Consider the following 24,028-nt stretch of genomic DNA (forward strand, 5'->3'; position numbering starts at 1 on the left):
CGTGTGTACCAGCAGTAGAATATTCCATATGTGCTAACAAGTAGTAGAATACTCCGTACATACTAGCAAGTAGAATAATACTCCATATGTACTAAAAATAGAATGCTCTGTACCTACTAGCAAGTAGCAGAATACTCTATGCATACTAGCAAGTAGTAGAATACTCTGTCCGTACTAGCAGTAGTGGAATGCTCTGTACTAGCAGTAGTAGAATGCTCTGTCTGTACTAGCAGTAGTAGAATGCTCCGTAGGTACCAGCAGTAGTAGAATACTCCGTCTGTACTAGCAGTAGTAGAATGCTCTGTCTGTACTAGCAGTAGTAGAATGCTCCGTAGGTACCAGCAGTAGTAGAATACTCCGTCTGTACTAGCAGTAGTAGAATGCTCTGTCTGTACTAGCAGTAGTAGAATGCTCCGTAGGTACCAGCAGTAGTAGAATACTCCGTCTGTACTAGCAGTAGTAGAATGCTCTGTACTAGCAGTAGTAGAATGCTCCGTCTGTACCAGCAGTAGTAGAATGCTCTGTACTAGCAGTAGTAGAATGCTCCGTCTGTACTAGCAGTAGTAGAATGCTCCGTAGGTACTAGCAGTAGTAGAATGCTCCGTAGGTACCAGCAGTAGTAGAATGCTCTGTCTGTACTAGCAGTAGTAGAATGCTCTGTCTGTACTAGCAGTAGTAGAATGCTCCGTAGGTACCAGCAGTAGTAGAATACTCCGTCTGTACTAGCAGTAGTGGAATGCTCCGTAGGTACCAGCAGTAGTAGAATGCTCTGTCTGTACTAGCAGTAGTAGAATGCTCTGTACTAGCAGTAGTAGAATGCTCCGTAGGTACCAGCAGTAGTAGAATACTCCGTCTGTACTAGCAGTAGTAGAATGCTCCGTCGGTACTAGCAGTAGTAGAATGCTCCGTAGGTACCAGCAGTAGTAGAATGCTCCGTAGGTACCAGCAATGGTAGAGTGCTCCATCCGTAAGTAGCAAGTACTAGCTAAAGGCAGGGTGTTCCAATTCTGACGCAGGTGTATGATCTCTGACTCTGATCACTTGATTTTTCTTGTTTTAAAGAATTTTGTTGGCAGGATGAAACCAACTCTTTATACATTTAATGTGTGTTGGCACAGGGCCTGCTAGTATTGCTGATAAACTGTTTATAAAAATTAGGTAAAATTAACAGAAGGGAAAATTCCATTTTCTCGCAGGCAGGGTTTTAAGTAGGACACAGTTGAATGATTGTAAAGAGGTATTAAATCTGGCGTTTTCTCTCAGTATCGGTTCTGAAAACAAGAAGCATGAGTCGCCAACAGCTGAAGCTGTTCACTGGAGATTCCAGGGAGGGCAGGGGAGCAGGTCCTGGGCAGTGGTGAGACTGCGTCTGCTCCAGAGAGGGGCCACTGCTCTGTGAACACGGCACAGTGATGACCGTGTGTGTCTAAGGTTTGAGTGACGGAGCGTTGAAAAGTCGCTAAAAACAGTGAAGACTTAGTTCATTTTTTTAAAGATTTATTTTATTTGAAAGGCAAAGGTACAGAGAAGCAGAGGCAGAGAGAGAGAGAGAGAGGGAGAGAGAGGTGTCTTCCTTCCGTTGGTTCACTCCCCAGATGGCTGCAACGAACCAAGTGGCGCCCATCCGAAGCCAGGAGCCAGGAGCTTCTTCCGGGTCTCCCACACAGGTGCAGGGGCCCAAGGACTTGGGCCATCTTCCACTGCTTTCCCAGGCCACAGCAGAGAGCTGTGAGAAGTTGAGCAGCCAGGATTTGAACCAGCACCCATATGGATTGCCGGCACTGCAGGCAGCAGCTTAACCCACTAGGCCACAGCGCTGGCCCCAGTTAATGTTTTATTAACTTTGGGCCTCAGATGCTGGAAATAAAGTCTTCTATCTAAGTCACATGCTCCTAAAGAGAACGTAAGCTTCCCTGGGCCACGCGTGTGCTGGGGTAGATCGTTGGGAAGTCTGAGTGGCGTCTCACACTGTGCGGGACTCTGAACAGGGGCCGTGGCGCTGTCTGCTGAGGACTGCTCCCCGTTGCCTGGCACGGCCGCGAGTGGCTGCGAGCCTCGTGGTGAGGGCACACCGCAGAGGCCGTGCTCTGCTCCCCCGGGTACACTGCACCTGTGGTTCTTCAGGTCCGGCCTCACAGCTGCCGTGTCGCTCTGAGCATCCCCCACCTCCCAGGTCTGCTCCTTGGAGCACAGGGCCATGGAGCACTGCCAGCCCAGCTGCACCGTGAGTCCAGCTTTTCAGATTCCTTTTTTTTTTTTTTTAATAAGATTTATTTATTTGAAAGGCAAAGTTGCAGAGAGGCAGAGAGAGAGAGAGGTCTTCCATCTGCTGGTTCTCTCCCAAAATGGCTGCAACGGCCAGAGCTGTGCTGATCCGAAGCCAGCAGGCAGTTGCTTCCTCCTGGTCTCCTACGTGGGTGCAGGGGCCCAAACTTGGGCCATCTTCTCCTGCTTTTCCAGGCCCTAGCAGAGAGCTGGATCGGAGAGGAGCAGCCGGGACTAGGACCGGCGCCCATATGGGATGCCAGCCCTACAGGCGGCAGCTTTACCTGCTGTGCCACAGGGCCGGCCCTGGATTTTCTGGCTGAGACTGAATGAGACTCCAAACAACTTCAGGTGGGAGGAGGAGGAGCAGAGCCCCTTTCTCTGAGCTGCAGCTCCGTCTCTGTTAAGACGCTGGTGAGGCTCCTTGGACAGGGACTCACCCACCACAGCCTTCTTGGCGACAGGAAATGGATTGGATTCTTCTAAGGGTTGGCTTTTGCTCTTCCTCCAGGTGTGCCATGAACTTGGACTTTGTGTAATTGTATATGTAGGTGTAGCGACATAAAGTTTTACCTTCCGAGATGTTTGGGAGGTGTAGTGTGTGGCCGTGGATGCCCGGGGTTGGCACCGGGTAGGGAGTGTTTTAGCACGGCCGGCGTTGCACCGGGTGGCCAGAGGGGCGCGGCACGCACAGGTGTGTGTGTGTAGATAACTCTGAAAGACAGAGACTGGGGGACAGTGGGTGGGACAGAACTGAGCGCGCTGCCCTTGTGGGAGGCGAGCTGCCCGCACTCAGTGCTGCAGGGCCTAGAGCTGACCACGGGGCGTCTTGGTGCCCTGTGGAGGCTGGAGCCAGGCTGCGCCCTGACACAGATGGTAACACAGACAAGGGCTCCCGCTGGTTGGCTGTCGTTAACTGAACGTGCTCATTGACAAGAAAGTTGTTGCTATTTCTTATTTTTAAAAGATTAAAAATCAGGAGAAACTTTATTATGCTTTTACAATCTTAATGTAATTGTAGTAAGTCAGAGGCTTCTTTGAAACAGTAGCTCTCAAAATTAAGAGAAAGTGACCTAAAGTCTATTTCAGAGGGACCTCCTGAAGGGGGACGTAGCGAGGGTTTGTTTTCTTCCTTTTCCTCAAAGCTGAGTGTTGACTCCTGGAGGGTGGGAACGTGGGACCCAGAAAAGCCTCAGGCTCCTTGTCAGGACGCTGGCTGCCGCCGCTCCGTCTGCAGGACCTCTGTGCAAACGCGGAGGGGTGCCCCGCAGAAGGCCTCCTCTGGCTACAGCCCTCGGCTTCTTGGTGCCCGGTGCTCCTGTTCTGGCCGTGAGTGGGAGTCCTGGCAGGGGAGACTGGCGTGGAGGTGTTCCCAGTTAGGCGTCACTGTCAGTCAGCAGAAGCCCAGGATCTCGGGCAGGCATTTGTGCCAGCAGTTAGGGCGCTGGGAGGGGCGTTCGCGTCCCTTATCAGGGTCCTGGATTCTAGTTCCAGCTCTGGCCCTGACTCCAGCAGCGATGGCTCAAGTGGTGCAGGCCCTGCTGTCCACATTGGGGGCGATCTTTCTGGCTCTCAGCCTTTGTCGGCATTTGGGGAATGAACCAGATGAGAGTTGGCTCTGTCCTTGTCTCTCTGCCTCTCTCTTAAGTAAATAAATTAGAAAAAACTTGGAGAAAGTACAGCAGGTCGTTGGCTCTGGAATGTGATAAACTCAAGATGTAGTGCTATTTGGATTGTGAAGAAATAGTTTGGTCTTAGGCATGAAGGACTTGTTTAATTCTTTGCTTATCTCATTGGAGGCTGGAATTTTTTAAGTGATAGCACCTTGTGATTACATCACAGATCTGAACTGCTTGGAGATAAGCCTCACAAGTATGCGCAGCCAGGCTGAGGGCTCCTCCCCACTCCCCTGCGGGCCCAGCAGAGCGGCCGCCCTGGGCAGCGCTGAGTGCAGACAGTGGCCAGCACTCAGGGTGAGCCTGGCTCTGCATACCTGAGTCCCCTTCCTGCCTGGTCTGCGTGACACTTGGGGTGGCCTGATGGAGATACCTGTCCAGGTCAGGGCTGAGCACCAGCCACAGGAAACAGGTTACATGCGTGGCCTCTGATGGCTCAAGGGAGACCTGGCAATAACCAACACTGATAATAAAGTTGAACGTTCTAGAAGATTGTGTACCTTCTGAACACTTGGAGTACTTAGATTTTAGAAGCACTCGTGGCTCATGGGCTGCGGCTGGGCCTGCCGGGGCTGCTGACTGAGGTGCGTTTGTTCAGTTCATCTCTCAGCACCCCTGCTGGTCGATGCAGGCACCCTGGGCAGCGTTTCCATCGCCCCTTCCTGGTGGCCCCTGGTAGCGTGTGGAGATGTGGAGTCTTGCGCACCGTCCTCATTCTGGGGCGCTTCTCAGCTCGCTGCTTTTGCTGCCGTCCGGCGCTGTCTGTAATTTTTAGTGCACGTGATTCTGTCTTCGCGTCAGGGTTTGCTCTGTTCATTGCTGAACCATTTGCTCCCCGTGCTGGCTGTGGCCTCGCGTCAGTGTTTCCTGTCTCGGCTTTTCATCAGCATTTGGGGGCCAGTGTCCGTCTCCCGGCACCACGAGGGCAGTGAGCTGTGGACTTTGTGCCGACGTCTGATGCCCGGCCCTCGTGTCTTGAGGGCCTCTGCTGGGACTCGCTCTCGGCCGCGTGACTGCCGTGAGCCCCAGAGGACGGGGCAGTCAGTCACTGAGGCCGGCTGTGGACGCTCGGCCCGCCTGGCGCACGGCGTCTCGCCTCCGGTCGCCTGGCTGCCCTGAGCTGGGGCTCCCCTTCCTGCTCCTCCGCTGTCTGAGAGCCTTCCTGTCCCCTGGGTGCCTGATGGTGGTGGCCGGTGCAGTCGTCGGGCTGAGGCCTTTGATGGACACAGGGCTTGGTCACTGTGGCGCCTCCTGCCTTAGTGCTGGTTGTGTCTCTGGGGGCTGGCCCCTTCCATCTCGATTCTGGAAGGTATTAACGTGGTGCTCTCCATCGTCCCCCTTTGTGGGCCGTGTGGGACCCCTGGCTGAATGCATTCTGGGCCATTCCCGTCACAGGTGAAAGAATTCAACGTGGAAGCACCAAGGTGTGTGGAAAAGCAAGGTGTACTGAAAGACAGAGGACAGTACACACCCAGAACGAAGCGCAGGCAGGCTCGCGGGAGAGTGAGCAAATGGAAAGACGCCAATCCCCCTCTGCCCCAACCTTCAACAAGGTTTGGGCTGTTCTAGGGTTTCAGGAGGCATGGGGGGGTTGGGGGCTGAGGGGCTTAATTGAAGAATCAAAGTGGGTGGAGTTGGGGCAAGGCTGGAGCTCTGAGTCCCATTGCCCTGTTCTGGAAATCTCTCAGTGTCACGACATCAGGGGCGTGGCGGCAGTGGGAGTGTACCCACGGGGAGTTTATTAAAAGTTATGCAGGGACACAGCCCACAGCCGCGTTGGCTGTTTCCACCTGGCACTGGTCGTGAATTTGCAGTTTGTGCCACACAGAAGGGGCAGGGCCTGGCGAGACATGGCAAGAGGGTTTGGGTGGTACAAGACCAGGCTGCCGTGCGGGCCGGCTGCAGCGGCTATGGCAGCCGGAGCTGTCCCCCTCAGCTCCCCCGCTCGTCTGTGCAGTGTCTGTGGGGTCTCGTTAGGCTCCCTGGTCTGTCACGGCTTCTCCGCCCTTTCCTGGTTTTTGAGTGCCAGTCAGGTTATTGTGTAGGACCGCCTCCATTGGAAGCAGTCCACTGTTTGCACCACAGTTAGACTGGGGGATGGGTTGGGGAGGGAGACCCCAGCAGCAGTGTCCTCCCTCCCTCACGCCTTGTCAGGGCCACCTCCCTTCAGCATGACTCGGCTCTGTGATGTCCACGGGCGTCACTGGCTGCCCCGTGTCCTCGGTGTCCCACTGCGGTGCACAGTCCCCTGGGGAAGTGGGCAGTGGTGCCCTCCTGGAGGGCAGAGTCTCGCCTTCGTGTTTGTCGCTGTGGAAGCCTGGGTGTCTGTCTTCCACTCTGAGTCTGGGTTCAGGTCCTTTACTCGGCTGCCGAGTGGAGTGCCCCAGCTCTGCCCACTGGGCTCTCTCGGTTGGCTGTTGGGCACCGCATTGTCCAGGGTCTGTTTCCAGTTCTCTGGAATGCTTTCTTGCTTACTTGATGCTCTGAGGGGAGCTCCAGGCTCGCCCTGTGCGTTCCCTGCCCTAGGCCTGGAAGCCCCGTTTCCCTTCGTCTTGAAGATGAGCCGAGTGCAGTGTAGCCCTGTTGCCCGAGGTGTCACAGGCCCCTGCTGACTCCCCCAGAGCCGTCCTGATGCCCAGCCCCCTTCCTCGCATGTTTGTCAGCATCCCCAGTGTACAGATGCCCTCCTGCTCGGAGGGGCGGCCCCTGCCCCGCTGCCGGGCTCCTTGCTTCCTCCAGCTTCTGGTTGAAGCTCGTCTGATTGGGTTCGCCGTTCCCTGGCTCCAGTGAAGTTCATTATTGGAAAGAGGTTTTTGGGGTTTTGTGTGTGTGTGTGTGATGATTTGTTTTATTTAGAGAGAGATCTTGCATTCCCTGGTTCATTCCTCAAATGGCTGTAATGGCCAGGGCAAGGCCAGTGCAACCAGGAGCCAGGAGCTTCTTCAGGGTCTCCATGTGGGTGCTGGGGCCCAAGCTTTTCCCAAGTACATTAGCAGGGAGCTGGATCGGAAGTGGAGTAGCCAGGGTTCAAACTGGCACCTACATGGGATGGCAGCCCTGCAGGCGGTGGTTCAACCTGCTATGCCGCAACGCTGGCCTTGGGAGGCTTGATTTTTATGTGGTATTTTGTTCATCTCATTAGATATTGGAAAGAAACGTTTTTTTTTAAAGGTTTGTTTATTTGAAAGAGACACACAGAGAGATCTTCCATCTGTTGACTCACTCCCCAGATGGCTGAAATGGCCAGGGTTTGGTCCAGGCTGAAATGGGGAGCTCCATCTGGGTCTCCCACATGGGTGCAGGGACCCAGGCCCTTGGGCCGTCTTCCTGTGCTTTTCCCAGGTGTGTTAGCTGTGAGCTGGATTGGAAGTGCAACAACTGGGACATGGACTGGAACCCATATGGGATGCCGGCAGTGATGGTTACGCCACAGTGCTGGCCTCGGAAGGAAAATTTTAACACTGACTTATTCTTACCCTTTTAACACGGATTTATTCTAATACCGAAAGTTTTTTTTTTTTTTTTTTTTTAATCTGACTTTGCAGACTTTTCACTGATTAGCATGGGAGCAGTGGTAACAAAGCATGTAAAACATTGTAATTGGTGTGTGTGCTGTGAGCTGCTGGGTGGGGCAGCCCAGGCCTGGGGGCGGGGAGGCAGATCGACAGGGAGCTGGATCAGAAGTGGAGCAGCCACGACTCGAACCGGCGGCCGTATGGGATGCCAGTGCTGCAGGCGGTGGCTTAACCTGGTGCGCCACTGTGCCTGCCCCAGCATGTGTTCTGACATAGAGGAAGCAGGGAAAGTGACTTGAGGTTTTCGATAGCTTGCTTTTGTTGGTTTTTTTCCTTTGAAAACACGTATGTCATTTAGAAAATTCACATTCTGTCCAGTTTCCCAGACGGGGCGTGCTGAGTGGTGACTGGCAGCTGCAGGGGACTGTGAAACAGTCGTCAGCTGCTCAGGAGTCGCCGGCACCGGGCTCCGTGTGCGGGCACAGTTGGAGGGAGCGCAGTGCGCGTGTGCTCAGAACCGACCCTGGCTGAGAGCTGCACCCAGGTTGTCCCACACAGCGTCCTCCGCCTGCTGTCGCCGCTGCGTGCTGTCTGCCTCTGGGCCTGCACGTGTTTCCTGCTGCTCCACAGGCCAGAAATGTGGCCCCTCCGCTAAGTGCGGTGGACCCTGGTCCTGGGTGCTGTCCCTCTGAGGCAGCGTGACGTGGCGACAGCGCTTTCCTGAGATGAGAAGAGGCTGACGGTGGCTTTATCACCGTCGCCTTGGCCGTGTTTTCCATGAGAACTCTGAAGGCTGAGGGCGTTGTTGTAAGTGTGTCAGAGCGAGCCAGTTAGAATGAAAGGGCAGGGGCCGCGCTGTGGCACAGTGGGTTACGCTCTTGCCTGCAGTGCTGGCATCCCATGTGGGCGCCGGTTCGAGTCCTGGCTGCTCCACTTCCCATCCAGCTCTTTGCTCATGTGCCTAGGGAAGCAGTGGAGGATGGACCAAGTGTTTGGGCCCCTGCACCCGCATGAGAGACCTGGATGAAGCCCCAGCCTGGCCCGTTTGGGGAGTGAACCAGCGCACTCTCACTCGTTCTCTTTCTCCCTCTCTTTCTGCCTCTCCTTCTCTCTCTGTAACTACCTTTCAGATAAGGAAACGCGTCTTTAAACAACAGAAACGAGGGCAGGCTGTGGCGTGGCCAGGCAGGGTTCTCAGGGCGGGAGTCCTGCTGTTTACCAGTAAGGTGGGGACAAAAGCAGTGAGCGAGGCTTGCCGCGGGTGAGGAATGCCGGCAGCGCGAGCTGAGAGCTTCAGCGTCCCTGTGAGGTTTGACAAGCTGCAGGATCAGCACTTGTCCTTCGCCGAGCACCCACACTCAGCCGGCAGCACTTGCCCTTCGCCGAGCACCCACACTCAGCCGGCAGCACTTGCCCTTCGCCGAGCACCCACACTCAGCCGGCAGCACTTGCCCTTCGCCGAGCACCCACACTCAGCCGGCAGCACTTGCCCTTCGCCGAGCACCCACACTCAGCCGGCAGCACTTGCCCTTCGCCGAGCACCCACACTCAGCCGGCAGCACTTGCCCTTCGCCGAGCACCCACACTCAGCCGGGTCCCCCAGAAAGCCCGGAGTTCTGGGTTGCTCTCAGTCTCACGTCCTCCAGAAGTCAAGGTCAGCCTGTGTCCCCTGGGAGCATGTCCAGGCCCGTCCCTTGGGCGCCGCGCGTGAGCACCCTTCCCTGGTCGCTTCTCCTGCCCCTGGGCCTGCAGCACGAGGCCGTGTGGTCAGCGAGTGTTTTCCCACCTGAGCCTGTTCTGGAACTCACGCAGGCCTTGCACAAGTGGTGTCCTCCAGGCACCAGGGGTGGTCCTTGAACAAAACTAAGATCCCTGTACAGGCGGAGACCCCCCCCAGTCAGCCAGGGTAGGTCAGCTGATGAAGAGGTGCCACATGCCCGCCGGGGGGGGGGGGGGAAGGTTGGAGGCATCTGCCTGTCTGAGGGAGGGTGTGTGTGTGTGTGTGATTGTTTCGCCTTTAAAGAAATATTTATTTTCATCGACTTGAAAGGCCAGTGGCAGAGACGGAAAGGTACCTTCCGTGTGCATGTTCGCTCAGGCCGCGCACGGTAAGCAGTGCCGGACCAGGCCGAGGCCAGGAGCTGGGAAGTCCATGCAGGTCCCCGCTGCCTCCTGAGAAGTGCTAGCCGGAAGCTGGACAGCCGTGGCGTAGCCTGAGCTGGAACTGGCTCTCCGGGACGTGGGCGTCCGGGCAGTGGCCAGTCTGCTGGGCCTGCTGGGCCTTTCCATCTTCGGGTGTCAGTCAGAATCTCCTCCGGGAACTGGAAGGAAGAACGAGGTTCCTGGCTGTCTCTGCAGGGCCTTGGCTTCCCCTGGAAGTCTTGGGGGGGGGGGGTACCAGGTTGAAGATGTGTATCTTGTTGATTTGGGTTTGGCACATCAGCTCTGCGTGTCCCAGGAGGACTTGGGGCTCAAGTGCAGCTCTGCCACTCACTGGCCGTGCTGTCTAGAGCAGACATCGATCCTCTGTGCGTATGCTGGCCCTGCCGTGCCGTCTCAGCCTGCGTGAGCTGGCCGACTGGTGGGGTCCGTGCCAGGCCCTGGGCCGCGAGTGGAGCTGCGTGGTTCGTGCAGAGCGCTCAGCTGTGCAGCATCACCCTGCCCACGACAGCAGTCCGCGGCCCGGCCACCTCTCCTCCATTCCTGAAGCTTTGGTGCCGGTTCCAGGCACTGTAAGTGGTCCACTTAGGGGAGGAGACAGAAGGAAGTTTTAGGATTCAGGCCAAGGGTATGAGTGGGGGGACCCATGACCGCCAGGGGAGCCGATGGAGAACAGAAATGGCCACACGGACGTGCCCAGGGGCTTATTGCCGAGGCACTGGAGCAGTGGAGTGGAGTGGAAGAAGGGGGGCCCTGTGGCAGCCAGACGTGGCGTGCAGTGGAGGAGGGCACCTCGTACGCCCTCACACCTGGGATGAAAAGGAACTGCCAGGCCGGCACCACAGCTCACTAGGCTAATCCTCTGCCTGCGGCGCCGACACACCGGGTTCTAGTCCCGGTTGGGGCACCAGATTCTGTCCCGGTTGCCCCTCTTCCAGGCCAGCTCTCTGCCATGGCCCAAGTGTTTGGGCCCTGCACCCCACGGGAGACCAGGAGAAGCACCTGGCTCCTGGCTTCGGATCAGCGCGGTGCGCCGGCCACAGCGTGCTGGCTGCGGTGGCCATTGGAGGGTGAACCAACTGCAAAAGGAAGACCTTTCTCTCTGTCTCTCTCTCTCACTGTCCACTCTGCCTGTCAAAAAAAAAAAAAAAAAGAAAAGGAACTGCCAACAAATCACAGATCTGTGAGGCGGCTGGTGAGCTGGACCCATGAGGGAGGGGGTGAAGAGGACAGGGAGACCACGCCGGCAGCCACGCGTCTGACGTGGGCAGGCTGTGCACCACCGCACCCTCACAGCTCAGCGCAGGAAATCACCCAGTTTCAGCGTGCCTGAGAACCCGTGAGCAGACGTTTTGCCCGGGAGGGGCTGGGCTGGCCAGCGGGCGTGAGCAGGTGCGCCGCCCCAGGAGCAGCCACAGTGAGGCCACTGCATGCCTGCCGGGAAGGCAGAGGGGAAGCAGGCAGCACCAGTGCCGCTGACGACGTGGGGAGGCCGGGCTCTGGCCAGCACTCGCCCTCATGGAGACGTGTGTCCATGTGCTAGCCTGTCCACGGGTGTCCCTGGCAGCCGTATCTGGACAGCTAGGTGTCCTGCGGCTGTCCTCCCCTTGATGTCACCTGGCTGGTGTTGGTGCAGTGGCGAGGTGTCCAGGTGGAAAGGGGCCTGGGCCGGCGTGTTAGCTCCACAGAGCTCCTTGGAGCTGACGGCTGCTCCTGCCTCGGTGTGTGTGGGTCCCAGCTGCATACAGCTGCACACGTAGGCACACTGGCATAGACAGAGGTGAAATCTGGGTAGGGCCCGCGCGCGCTGTCCTGCTGTTGCCGTGGCGCCCCAGGTACCGGGGCTGTCACCATTAGGGGATGCCCAAGAGGTGCGCAGGGCTCTGTTCTCATGACTTCCTGTGAGCAGTTATTTCAGAATGCATGAGTCAGGTTCAGCTGGAGAATCGGAACCAGCCAGAGGAAGAGAGGGGAGCCCTGACGGAGTTGATTCCCTTCTTCCGGAACTGGCTCCTGCGCGGTGGGCGGGCGGGGGAGGGGAGGTGTCAGGAAGCAGTAGCAGTTTGGATTCTCTGAGTCCTGGGAAGCCCAGACCCCTGAAAGGGCCCCTTGAAGACCAGGGCCGCCTGGTGACGTCCCTTGGGGAGCTCAGAGTGCTCTCGGTTTCTGTCCCACCTGCAGCGCTCCTTCCTCCTAGCAGCAGTTCAGGGCTCGATCTCCCTGGGGAGCAGGGCTCAGAGCCAGGCAAGTGCCCAGTCCAGAAAGGCATCCTAGGGTGACAAGCAGGGCGACCCTGGGCTGTGGACAGACAGAGGCAGCTCCTTTGGGGAACCCCAGGGAGACGGGAGTGAGAGCTGCCCGTAGTTTGCATCCCAGGTTTTGACAGTCCTTGCTGTACGAGTGACAGACATGTTTCCATTTGTTTGTTTTTTGCTACTTAGTATTACTCGAGGGAACAGGCAATTGGTTTAGTGGTTAAGGCATCCGAGTTCAGATTACGTGGGTTTGGAGTTCAGATTACGTGGGTTTGGAGTTCAGATTACGTGGGTTTGGTTCCCAGTCCTGGCTCCTGAGCCAGCTTCCTGCTGGCACGGGGCCTGGGAAGCCTGGGTTGAGTTTTACGCTCCCGGCGTCAGCCCTAGCCCAGCCTTGGCTGTGGTGGGCATTTGGTGAGTGAAGCAGTGGATGGGAACTCGCTCTGCCTCAGTGTGTGTGTGTGTGTGTGTGCGCGCGCGCTTGCTCTCTCTGCTTCTCAAACAAATTATTGTGGGCTTTTCCATTTCATTTCCTTCACAAAAGCCTCACCCTGCGGCTGCGGCTACAGAAGCACGGAGCTAAATCCCGGCGGCACAGGTTCTGTCCTGAGACCGTCGGCGTCGGGGTCAGGACTCTGCTGCTGTGCGTCGGTGCCGCGGTGACGCGTGTGCAAGGAGCAAAGCGTGTGAGCACACTGCCCGCGTGGGGCAGCCGGCCTGGGAGCGCACTACCCGCGTGGGGCAGCTGGCCTGGGAGCGCACTGCCCGCGTGGGGCAGCCGGCCTGGGAGCGCGTGGGTGCACTGCCCACATGGGACAACTGGCCTGTGAGCGCATGGCCCAGGGGAGGAGGGGCGTCGGCTTCAGACGCTGTGCAGTGTGGTTCGTTGTGGACTTTGGCTCTTACAGTTCTAAGTGCTGAGAAACTTGGGTCACATAGTAAATCCGTGGCAGCAGACAGTGTGTGCCCGGTGCTCAGGCTACCCGGGGCAGACTGGCAGCAGAGGTCAAATGGGAAAAGGGCTTTGGGGAAGCAGTACGCAGCGGGCAAGGGGGTGGGGCCTGTGGGAGGTCCTCAGCCCCTGTGATGCCTCAGGTGCCCCGGGGGTGTGTCATCCCAGCTGGAACCACTGTGTCAGGGTGCGAGTCGCTCAGTTCTAACAGTCTGTCAGCTGAGGGCCACGTGCTGACTCCGCTCCACAGTCAGGGTCCCGGTGGCTCATGGGGAGGTTGTGGGGGAGGATCCTGGGGACCCTGGCCCCACCAACACGCCTCTGGGAGAATGCCAGCCTCCTAGGAACCACTTTGGTCTGGTGCTCTGTGTCTGAGAAGCCGCGTCGCTAAGTGACGCAGAAACCACGCCCGGAAGTGCTGGGTGGCGCAAACACCTGGCCCGTGCAGAATCTTCCGGCTGCAGTTCCCTCGGGATGACCAGCAAACACGCGGGCTGTGGCACGGCTGGGTTTCCACAGTGCGCATCCCGGGAAAGCAGTTTTTCCGCAGACCGGCTTTCTGGAGCGTGGAATCCAAGGATGATGTTTTACTCCCAGGAAGTGTTCCTTTGTGCTGCAAGTGCCTGTTCTTGCTCCCAGCATCCTACAATTTAGAAATTTCTGGGACCACAGAGCACTAAGGGTTACAAAAATTAACTGTGGGATATGGGGTCTGTGCGGTGGGTGCTGCTCTGTCAGCTCCCCCTATCGTAGCCCCTGTGCTCCCGTGGGCCCACCTCAGGCGCCGCGTGGTCCCCCTGTTCCCCAGGAGGATCGCTGAGGCTGTGTCACACGCGTTCCTGGTGCTGACGTGTGTGCAGGCAGGAGGAGCGTGCAGATTGCCTGGGGGGCCGAGGAGCGATGTCCACCACAGTCTGACAGACTGAGCCGCGCGTGGCCTGCCCGTGACAGCCCAGCCTCTGCTCCACGCGGGCTGTGATAGCCTCAGCTCGACTGAGCCCGACAGGGAGGTCCAGCTCGCCAGAGCGTCCCCGGTCTCGCCTGGTGTCGGCTCCCTCGCTGCCTTCGTGCAGGTCGGGGGAGTGGACTGTGTTGAATTGCTCGCATGTGCTCTTAAAGTGAATGTCGCTGTGTTAAGGTCTTCTTTTCTTTGTGATTCTTTTGTTCCGTAGCGCCGTCCCCCAGACTACAGTAATACTCAACAGTGACCGGCAGAACGCCATTGTAGCCAAGATGGAAGACCCCTTGAGCAACAGGGCGCCGGAACCCCTGGAAAATGTCGTTAGCAAGTCAGTAGCCACGGCACCCCCACCTTCCCCCACTGAGACGAAGACAGTGTCCCCAGCCAGGGCCCTGTCCCAGCACGTGGTCCATGGTGGTGGCGGTCGGGGAGGGCCAGTGCAGCACCCAGGGCCGCTGGCGAGGCCGAGGGCCGTGTCCTGATCCACCGCGGTGCAGAGGGCAGGCGGCCGGGGCCCCTGTACTGGCGCGGATGTGTGCGAGGGAGGGAGGTCGCTGTGCATCCCCGCACCGAGGGAAGGCGCCTGTCCTCCCGCCCGCTGTGCCGGTCCCCTGAGTGTCTCCTCGTCTCACATCTGCCGGTGACGCAGACCTTTGCAGGTGGTCAGTTTTTTCTCACACCTTTTTCTTTTGAGGCATTTTGGGTGGACTCTGGTCAGAAGTGGGAGTGGACAGACGGCACTCTCCCTGTGTGTGGAGGTGAAGGCCCTGCAGGCGGCCCTCTGCCAGCATCCCGGGCTCGGCCGTCCCCCGTCACGGGCCCCTGCCAGGGCTCTGCTGCTGTGGTTCCCTGTTGGTCCACTTCTCTCAGGCTCTTGTGCAGATGGGTCCTCCTCCAGCTTTGTCCCGGTTTCTCGTCGTAGCCTCCTCTCTGGGCGAGCATCGCAGGGGCCTGATGCAGGGGTGAGAGGCAGGAAGGAGCCAGTCTGCTGGTGGAGGCTCACTCGAAGGGGCACCCGAGTGGCAGGGAGAGTTTAGCCGGGCAGTTCTCGGGGAGGCAGGTGCAGAGAGGGCAAGGGCAGCGGCTCCCCCGGCGGCCGGAGCTGCGCACAGCTGGACTGCAGGCAGGGAGACGTCTGCTGTGCCGGATCTCGGTGCTTCGTGGCCCACTGGGGGCCGTGGGGAGGGTCCTCTGCAGGCCTCCAGAAGGCCCTTTGGTTTTCTTTTGTGAGCATGTTCAGGAGCTGCCCTGGTGATGAGGCGGCCCCTGTGAGTTCTCTGGATCTTGGCCCCTGCAGTGGACTTTGTTGGTGCGAGTGATGGGGTGAGGTTGCTTGTCGGAGGCTCAGCCGTCTCTGGGTGTCTCACGTGTGGCCTGTGCTCACCGGGGCCCGTGGTGTGCTTCCTCGGCCTGTGGCCTTCCCTTTGACGCACCCATAACAAATGCTTAGATGCTCTCGTTCAAGTTCCGCCCACTGACAGGATGGCCTCTGACAGCACGTGCTAGGTCAAGTCACAGTGAGTTGTGGTTTTCTTTCTTTTGTGCTAAAAGTAGCTTCTTCCTACCTTCGTTTCCTTTTTGTCTGATTTCTGTTAAGCCCAGGCTGTCCTCTCCCGTTAGATTTGCCACCTTAACCTTTGTAGGAAGAGCAGTGTGGTCCAGACTTAGTTAGCGCCGTGCTAGGCCAGGACCCACGCCTGGCAGTGAGCAGAGCTGACCCTGCTTGCCTGGTCGTGCCCCTCTCACAGCACTGGCTGGCGTGTTTGTTCCCACAGCGCAGTCCCTGGGCGTCGGCAGAACACCATCGTGGTGAAGGTGCCGGGTCAAGACGACAGCCACAATGAAGACGGGGAGAGTGGGTCGGAGGCCAGCGACTCTGTGTCCACCTGCGGCCAGCCAGGGGGTCAGAGCATCGGGAACAACGTCACCCTGATCACCTTGAACTCGGAAGGTGGGTGCCCATCAGCCAAGACGGTTGGGGTGAGGGACAGCTTTACTTCTGCTTTTTAGAAACGTAACACAGAGGATGGACGTGATGGAATAACTGTGATCCCGCGTTCCGAGGCCTCCAGGCTCCCGGGCTTGTCCTGTGTGACGTGTGTGCCTCACTGCTCCCACTGCAGAGAAGAAACCTCTCCACAGCAGTGCAAGCTTCTGCAGTGTGCTTCAGTCTGTGTGGCTTGTTGGCTCCGGTTCTGGGTGCTTCCTGAGGACGGGCAGCAGAGCCCTGGGCTGTGCTCACCAGCACTCGGCTCAGCGTCTGCGAGCTGTGTCGCTGATCTGGGGGGCAGATCTGGGCTGGGTTCCTGGCCTAAGCCATGCTGCAGCTTCCGAGCAGTAGCTGGAAGGTCGGGGTGGGACTACGCCTGGCTCCCGGTTCTCTCCTGCGAGGGCTGCGGTGTCCTCCTGCCTGGCCTTGGGTGGCCAGGGCCTTTGGGAGGCGTCATGCCACCCGGGGCCTCCGTGTGGCTCTGTTAAGGGACTTAGCTACGGTGACCAGGTTACTGCAGCGTGGCGGGGAGGAAAGGCTGGAGTTCTGGAGTCTGCCTGTGGCTAGCTGGTAAGACCTGTGCCCCTCTCTGTGAGCCACTGCCTCTTCCAAAAGCACAGTATAGGGCTTTATTTATTTATTTATTTATTTATTTTGAAAGCGTTATTTATTTATTTGAATGGCAGAGTTACAGAGAGTCAGGGAGAGAGAGAGGTCTTCCGTCCACTGGTTCACTCCCCCTGATGGCTGCGACAGTCGGAGTTGCGCTAATCCAAAGCCAGGAGCCAGGAGCTTCTTCCAGGTCTCCCACGTGGGTGCAGGGGGCCAAGGACTTGGGCCATCCTCCACTGCTATCCCAGGTCATAGCAGAGAGCCAGATTGGAAGTAGAGTGGCCGGGCCTCAAACTGGTGCCCACCTGGGATGCTGGCATTGCAGGCGGCAGCTTTACCTGCTACTCCACAGTGCCAGCTCCGTAGGGTTTTCTGTTGAGCAAAATGTTTTCTCTGGAAAGACTTGTCACTATTGTGGAAACATTGAAAACGGCATTTTGTTAAAGTTACTTTTTTTAAAAAAGATTTATTTATTTATTTATTTGAAAGAGTTATACAGAGAGAGGAGAGGGAGAGAAGGGGGGGGGGGAGATCGCTCTTCCATCAGATGGTTCACTCCCAATTGGCCGCAACGGCTGGAGCTGCCCTGTGGTGCCTGCAGCCCGGTTACTGGCACAGTTACCTGCCCCTCCCTGCAGGAAGCTGGAGTCGAGCAGAGCTGGCACTCTTGGTGTGGCACGTGAGTCTCCCAACCCACTCCGTAACCACTCGGCCCAGCACTGGCCTAGAAGTAACCATTGTAGAGCATTCGTTTCCATGGTTTTTAGTCAATTCGCAGGGCTTTGCAGTTGTCTTGTCCATGTAATTCTAGATTGATCATTGCCTCCAGAGAAACCCGGGCGCTTCAGTTGTCACTTTGTGTCCTGTGCTTGGCCGTCGCCTATTGGAGACAGGCTGTGAGCGAGGGCCGTGCTAGCGGGCAGCAGGTGTCGGTGCAGTCATGTTACTTCCTGGCTTCCAGGATACACATTGTTTTCTTGTGTGAGTATTAAAGTGCCTGCATTCTCAGAGAACCACAACGGCTGGGGCTGGTCCAGGCCAAAGCCAGGGAGACGTGAGCTGTCTTGGACCTCATGGAGGCCGTGCTCACTGGGCTGTTTGGTGGTGGTCTGTTCCCTGGCCCTGGGGGCTAGGAATGCCCCGTCTGAGCAGCCTGCTGCGTCTCAGTGGACGCTGGTTTTCTGTTGCTGCCTTGTGAACGCCCCTGCTTACTGCTGAGATCCACAGAGCGTCTTAGCGAAGCGAGCTGTCTCACTGCGACACAGAACGTCTTAGCGAAGCGAGCTGTCTCACTGCGACACAGAGCGTCTTAGCGAAGCGAGCTGTCTCACTGCGACACAGAGCGTCTTAGCGAAGCGAGCTGTCTCACTGCGACACAGAGCGTCTTAGCGAAGCGAGCTGTCTCACTGCGACACAGAGCGTCTTAGCGAAGCGAGCTGTCTCACTGCGACACAGAGCGTCTTAGCGAAGGAGCTGTCTCACTGCGACACAGAGCGTCTTAGCGAAGGAGCTGTCTCACTGCGATTCTGATCACATTTGACAGTGGGGAGAGGGCAGACAGGACAGCGACCCACACGGTTTCAGCTGTGGCCTCGGGGTGCTGAGCAGGATCTGACTAGGGGGCTCTCGGCCACCAGGGCACTGAGCTGCGTGGCCCCAGCGCAGGCACAGCCACCTGGGGCACAGGCACAGCCACCTGGGGCTCAGACCCTGCCCTGGCACAGCCGCCCAGCCACATTGGCGGTTAAGCTGCCTTTCCACTTTAAGACATACTTGAGTGTTTACTGGCAAAATCTTTCTGATAGGATTGCTGATCTAAGAACCCTGTGCCAGAAACTGTCTCGAGAGAAACAGTGGATTGAGTAACTTCTCAGCCGCTGTCTCTGATTTGTCATCCGTGGAGTGGTGGTGTGAGAATCTGGAATTCTCACATTCCGTGTCAGGTGCTTGTGTCATCTTTGTTTGTATTGAAAGAGGCCCCACTGGGAGGCTGCTCGGTTCCCACGGTTGTCGTCCAGACATGGGGCCTTCCGTCTGCCCCCTCCCCCCATCCCAGACATCCATGAGATGTCCACTGCTCCACGGTAGGTGGTAGGGACGAAGGTTTTATAATTCACTCCTTGCTCCTTCTCTCCTTTCTTCCTTCCACCGGGACCTGAACCCAGCAGTTCCACGTGGAAGATGGGTGACCCAAGTTGTGTCTTAGCAGCTCGGCCAAGCGCTGCCCCCTCAGCCCTCCCACCCCTGCCCCCGCCGAGGCAGGTTCTTTCGGGGCGTCTGTAGTGGCGTCACGCTAGCAGAGACAGCCTGCTGGGACCCATGTGGCTTTATGTGCACTGGAGTTCTGAGCCCCGTTCAGGTGCGGCAGCGTAATGATGTCGGGAGTCCTGTATCAGCCGTGGAGGTCTCGCACTCTGCCACGGGTGGGGAGACGACTCACTGCTGTTAGGATTCCATGGGCGCACCTTGAGCCGGGAGCCCTGTGCTCGCCAGCTTGCGCGGTGGCGGGATGCTGGCCTTTGAGCTCCCGGCTCGTGGGTTCTGCGTGGACTTACTCTTTGGGACGGTCCGTTGTTGGAGCTGTTTCTCCCGTTGTGTGTGCGGCCTCTGCGAGTCACAGATAGCTTGGACAGGGCTTTACGAAGCCAGATGAAAGTTAGCGTTAGCACGGTGGAAGACGTAGGCTGAGCCGGCTCATGAGCCCGACTGTTCCTGGCCTGGAAGGCAGCCAAGTTGAAGTGAGGGTTGCTGTCGCGCGGAGTCTCTGGACGGCAGAGTGTTGCTTTCTTTGGAGACGGAAGTGCGTCATCAGTCGTTCCACGGCGGCCTGTTTGGAGTACATGGAGTCTCAGGCATAGCCTGGGAGAGTGGCAGGTGGAATGTGGGAGGCGGGCAGCATGGTGGGAGCTGGGAGTATGTCACGGCCGGAAAGTGGGACCCCAGACACTGAGATGCTGGCCTAGTCGCCGGGGGTGGGGCTTCCTGTCTCTGGGAAGGCCCCAGGAGGTGCGTTCCATTGGATTGGGGTGAGGTGCTTGGAGCACTGGGGACTTCCTGGTCGGTCCACCCCAGTCTCCTGCCACCATGGTGCCCAAGTTGTGTCTGGCCGCCTCTTCGGCTGCCCTGGGATTGGGCTGCCTGCTGTGGAGGAGCAGGGAGGCACCAGTGTCCCGGCTACTCAGCCGCCCTGTGTCTCCCCGGAGGAGAGCAGCCCCTGCGTCACGGCTGTGCAGGCCAAGCGTGAGGCAGGGACGAGGACGCACTGTGGTGCTGTCTTTGCCTCTGACTGTGATACTTGGCCAAGGCCCAGGGAGCCCCTGGAGCACGCTTGTCCTCTGTCCTCTCTGGAGGAGGAAGCCTGGAGCCAGGCCGCTGGCCGTGTCACCCGCTCAGCTCTGGGCTTTCTCCGGTCCTCCTCGGGAGCCCGCACAGCAGGCAGGCGCGCTCTACAGCGTGGACGTGCACCTGGCTGCCAGAGGCGTTGTCTGCACCGGCTGTGTTCCAGAGTCGCAGTGCTGTGGGTCTCAGGTGGCTGGAAGAGAAAGCACGTTTATTTTTCTAGTGATCTCACTTGTACTTGCACAGAAAGTGACTGTTTCTGTTGCTTCAGGTGCCAAAGTTGGACCAGTGTGTTTCAGTAAAATGTCATTTTCGAGTTACCGAAAGGTAGTTTTCCCAAATATTGCTGTAGGCTGGTGCTCAGCCTTGTTTTCCGTGTACATGACGTGCTCTGTTGTCCCCAGCGTGAAGCTGAGTTCAGGAGAGGTCAGAGGTGAGGCAGGGCGAGCATTCCCAGGGGACGTCAGCCCCAGGGAAGCGGGTTTGGCTGTGGCTGTGCCTCGTGGGCATGCAGTGGAGCCCTGGGCCCCTGCCGCTGCACGTCCCCTGCTCCTCTGGCGGTGGCCTGTCACCCTTCCAGCCAGTCACTGGCCGGTGTGCTCCCAGGAAGCAGGCAGGCGAGAGTTTGTACTGATGTTTCTGGTCGGTCCCTTCCAACGGGACCCCGTGTGAAACCCAGCGCGCAGGAATCCCTGCTCTCTGTGGCTGCCGTGCTGTGCTGCGTCGTCACTTTAGTCTTCTCCTCCTCCCTCCCTTCCTTTGTTTCCGCGTAGGGACTTTTGAATATGCAGAAAGCTGATCGTTTAGCAAATTATATCAGGAATCGTTCACAAAACCATCCCTTTTATGTTATTTAAATATTTATTTTCATTTACTTGAAAGGAAGAGTTATACATACGCACACAGAGAGAGAAGCAAATTAATCTTCCGTCTACTGGTTCACTACCCGAGTTTTCACAATGCCAGGGCTGGACCAGGCTGAATCCAGGAGCCAGGCACTCCATCCAGGTCTCCCATGCGGGACACAGCAGTGCTGTTTCCCAGGGAGCTGGAGCCCACGTGGAGTGTCCGGAACTGGAGCTGGCACTGCACTTGGGGTGTGAGCGTCCCCAGCATGGATCTGGCCCATCGCACCGTAGCGTCCCTCCCGCCCCCTTCCAGAGCTTTTGGGGGAACAGCAGCTTTTTAGGAGGAGACGTTGGAAATGCCCGATCACTCCAGCAGGCAGGAAGCTGTCGTGGTTGCACGCTTGCTTGGATCCACGCTCTGCCCTTGCTCGCCCTGTGACCTGGATCGACAGTGCGGTCGCCTCTTGTGTGTGAGGGCCTGCTGAGGACCAGTGCACCAGAGCTGTGATGTGGGAGCTGTGAGTTCACCCTGCTTGGGGCTGTGAGGCTGTAGGCACAGAGCTGGGCCTTTCTCTGCCCTGAGCCCAGCAGAGCTCAGCAGCCCTAGTACCCGGCAGGCCCACCTGGACATGCGCCGTCTCCGTCCTCTGGGCAGGGCGGGTTTGTGCGGCAGGACTCTGGCAGCACAGGCCGGCAAGCACCAGAGTGCTCGTGGCTGCACCTCCCAGCCTTTGGCCTTTGGGGTGGAGCTGGACCTGAGAACTCGCATTTCTAGAAAGCACCCCATTTCCTGCTGCTGCTCTGGGGTAACGGGGCCCAGAAACCCTGCCCTTCAGTCCCTGGCTGACAACATCCGTTTACCACTTTGCTCTTCATGACACCAGTGTGTATCTCAGCCCTGGTAATGCATTGGAACCACCTGGGGCTTCTAGAACCACTCAGGATAGGCCCTGCCTAGCTTGGACGGATAGCTTCGGAGTTGCTGGGCCTGGTTCTTGGCACAGGTCTGTTTTCCAAAGGTCTCCAGCAGCCTGGGTTGAGAACTATTTGCCTTGAGCCAGATTCCTGCCTTGGCCCTGAGCGTGCAGGCTCCTGTGTCACCCTGGCTGGGTATGGGGCAGGCGTGGCCCCGGCTCAGTGCAGTAGGCATCTGCAGATCTCCAGTTCCGGGGAGTAAGGTGAGCTACGCTGCCGACAGGAGGTCCAGAGAGGAGGTACACGGTGAGCCCGCCCCGGCGTGGTCATGCGTAGCTCGAAGCCCAGTGTGGAGGGAGGTGCAACAGTGTCGGGGGTCCTATCGGGTGACCAAGGAGATTCCAGTGAGAAGGAGCCGGAAGGAGCCCTGGCGGAAACAAAGAAGCCTGGGGAGCACCAGGAGTGAAGGAGGGTGGGGACAGGCTCGGGTGCTGGGTGCCGGGGTGACCTCACGTGGAGCTGCCCGTGTGCTTACCCCACATTGGGTGTGTGCGCACCAGTCCCCGCGTGCAGCCTGACACCCGTCAGGATGACCTTGGTGATGGAGCAAGGAGCGCCACTGCCTTTGGTGCTGCCTGGTGTTACTGCAGGCCCTGTGGTGTGCATGGTGGTCCCCACAGGAGCTGGTGCTCACCGTGAGGGGGACGGGAAGTTCTCCCCACGCGGGGACGGCAGGGAACTCCTGTCACCGCTGCTGGACAGGATCACATTCGGTCAGCGTCTCCACCACAGGGAGACTTGGATGTGATTTGTGGTGTTGTTTTTTGTTTGTTTTTTAAAATTTCATTTATTTATTTGAAAGACTTAATACAGAGGAGAGGCAGAGAGGCGAGAGGCTGGCTCACTCCCCAGTTGGCTGCAAAGGTCAGAGCTGTGCCAATCTGAAGCCAGGAGCCAGGAGCTTCTTCTGGGTCTCCCACGCAGGTGCAGGGGCCCAAGGACTTGGGCCATCTTCTGCTACCCCAGGCCATAGCAGAGAGCTGGTTCAGAAGTAGAGCAGTCGGGTCTCGAACCAGCGTCTACAAGGAATACCGGTGCTGCAAGAGGCAGCTTTACCCACTACGCCACAGCGCCGGCCCCACGTGTTGTTGGCTCCTTGGTTAGGACTGAGTGCCTTCTGTCCTGTGTTCATGTTCCTCCTAACATGCTCTGAACACAGGATTCGTCCCCGGGGCTCCGAGCGTTGGGCTGAGTCCACCCACTGTTCCTCATGCTGGGGATGCTGGGGATGCGGCTGGGTGGGGGCAGGGCGGCCACGCCCCCACTCTGATGCCTCAGGCCACCAGTGCCCTCCCTCGTGCCCACACCGGGTCCTGTGTTCCTGGGCTTCCAGACGCCTGGTGTGGGTAGATATCACCGTCTGGTTGTGGCAGACTCCGGGGGAGACAGGCATGTGGTGCTCTGTGCTTGGGAGCAGCTTTACCCTCAGCCGTGAAGGACAAGGGCTCCCTGTGGCCACGGACTCGGGAGAAGACCAGAGTGACGGGGCTCCCGAGTGGCCTGCTGCTCTGATCCTGTCCACTTGTGGACAAACAAGCAGACATTTTGAAATGTGGTCAACATCTCTTTGCCCTGGTGGGGTGCTGTGAGAACCTGGGCTAAACTTGATGGTGAACTTGGGCTGTGCCGTAAGGTCCAGGCCTCCCTGCCAAGGGTGCCGTGAAAGCTGTTGCTGTGGGTTTGTGCCAGCGGCCACGCTTATGTCAGGTGTATGGAGCGCCAGGCGCTTTGCCTGTGGGGCGGGGCTGGGTCAGCAGGCAGCTTAGCTCCCGTGCACGCCAGCCTCAAGGGCAGCATGGGGACACGGGACGCGGGACTCAGCCTTTCGCCACCTTCCTGAAATGGAGGAGGAGCAACTCAGCTGCTCTCTCGGGAATGGTGTCATCGTTGTCCTGTCAGAGGTCCACACCCCAGTGCTGGCTCCTGGGGCGTCTGCAGCGCGGTGAGTGCAGCCCCCGGGCGGCCTGGCACCGCTGACCGAGAGCTCTCCTGTCTTCCAGAGGATTACCCCAACGGCACGTGGCTGGGCGACGAGAACAACCCCGAGATGCGGGTGCGCTGCGCCATCATCCCCTCGGACATGCTGCACATCAGCACCAACTGCCGCACGGCTGAGAAGATGGCGCTGACGCTGCTCGACTACCTCTTCCACCGCGAGGTGCAGGCCGTGTCCAACCTCTCGGGCCAGGGCAAGCACGGCAAGAAGCAGCTCGACCCGCTCACCATCTACGGCATCCGCTGTAAGTGTGCTGCCGGGGGCTGCGGGGGACGCTGGGCCCTGTGCTGGCCGCAGGTCGGGCGTTTCCTCTAGAAGCTGCGAGGGGAAAGACCTGCGGGAGGTTTCTCCAGGCACCCAGGCCGGACCTCACTTAGCCTTAGATTAGTCTGTTTTTTCTTTTTAGCATTTTTTTTTTTTTTTTTTACTTATTTAAAAGGCAGAGAGACAGAGGGAGGGAGGGAGAGACAGAGAGGTAAGTTTT

General features: G+C 58.1%; 1 protein-coding gene across 10 annotated transcripts in view; it reads left to right on the top strand.

Annotated features, from left to right (window-relative positions):
- The window catches only part of BANP (BTG3 associated nuclear protein), a 111,992-nt gene that overhangs the window by 31,700 nt on the left and 56,264 nt on the right, over nt 1-24,028 (top strand). For 6 of the 10 annotated variants that reach the window (XM_062176911.1, XM_062176913.1, XM_062176917.1 and 3 more), the window contains exons 5-7: nt 13,996-14,112; nt 15,560-15,735; nt 23,549-23,788. In XM_062176911.1, coding sequence (XP_062032895.1) covers nt 13,996-14,112; nt 15,560-15,735; nt 23,549-23,788 — 533 coding nt within the window. The remainder of the gene's footprint in view (nt 1-13,995; nt 14,113-15,559; nt 15,736-23,548; nt 23,789-24,028) is intronic. The other 4 variants (XM_062176915.1, XM_062176920.1, XM_062176916.1 and 1 more) reach the window with 1 other exon arrangement.

Source organism: Lepus europaeus, chromosome 19, assembly GCF_033115175.1.
Source record: "Lepus europaeus isolate LE1 chromosome 19, mLepTim1.pri, whole genome shotgun sequence".
NCBI classification, from domain to species: domain Eukaryota; kingdom Metazoa; phylum Chordata; class Mammalia; order Lagomorpha; family Leporidae; genus Lepus; species Lepus europaeus.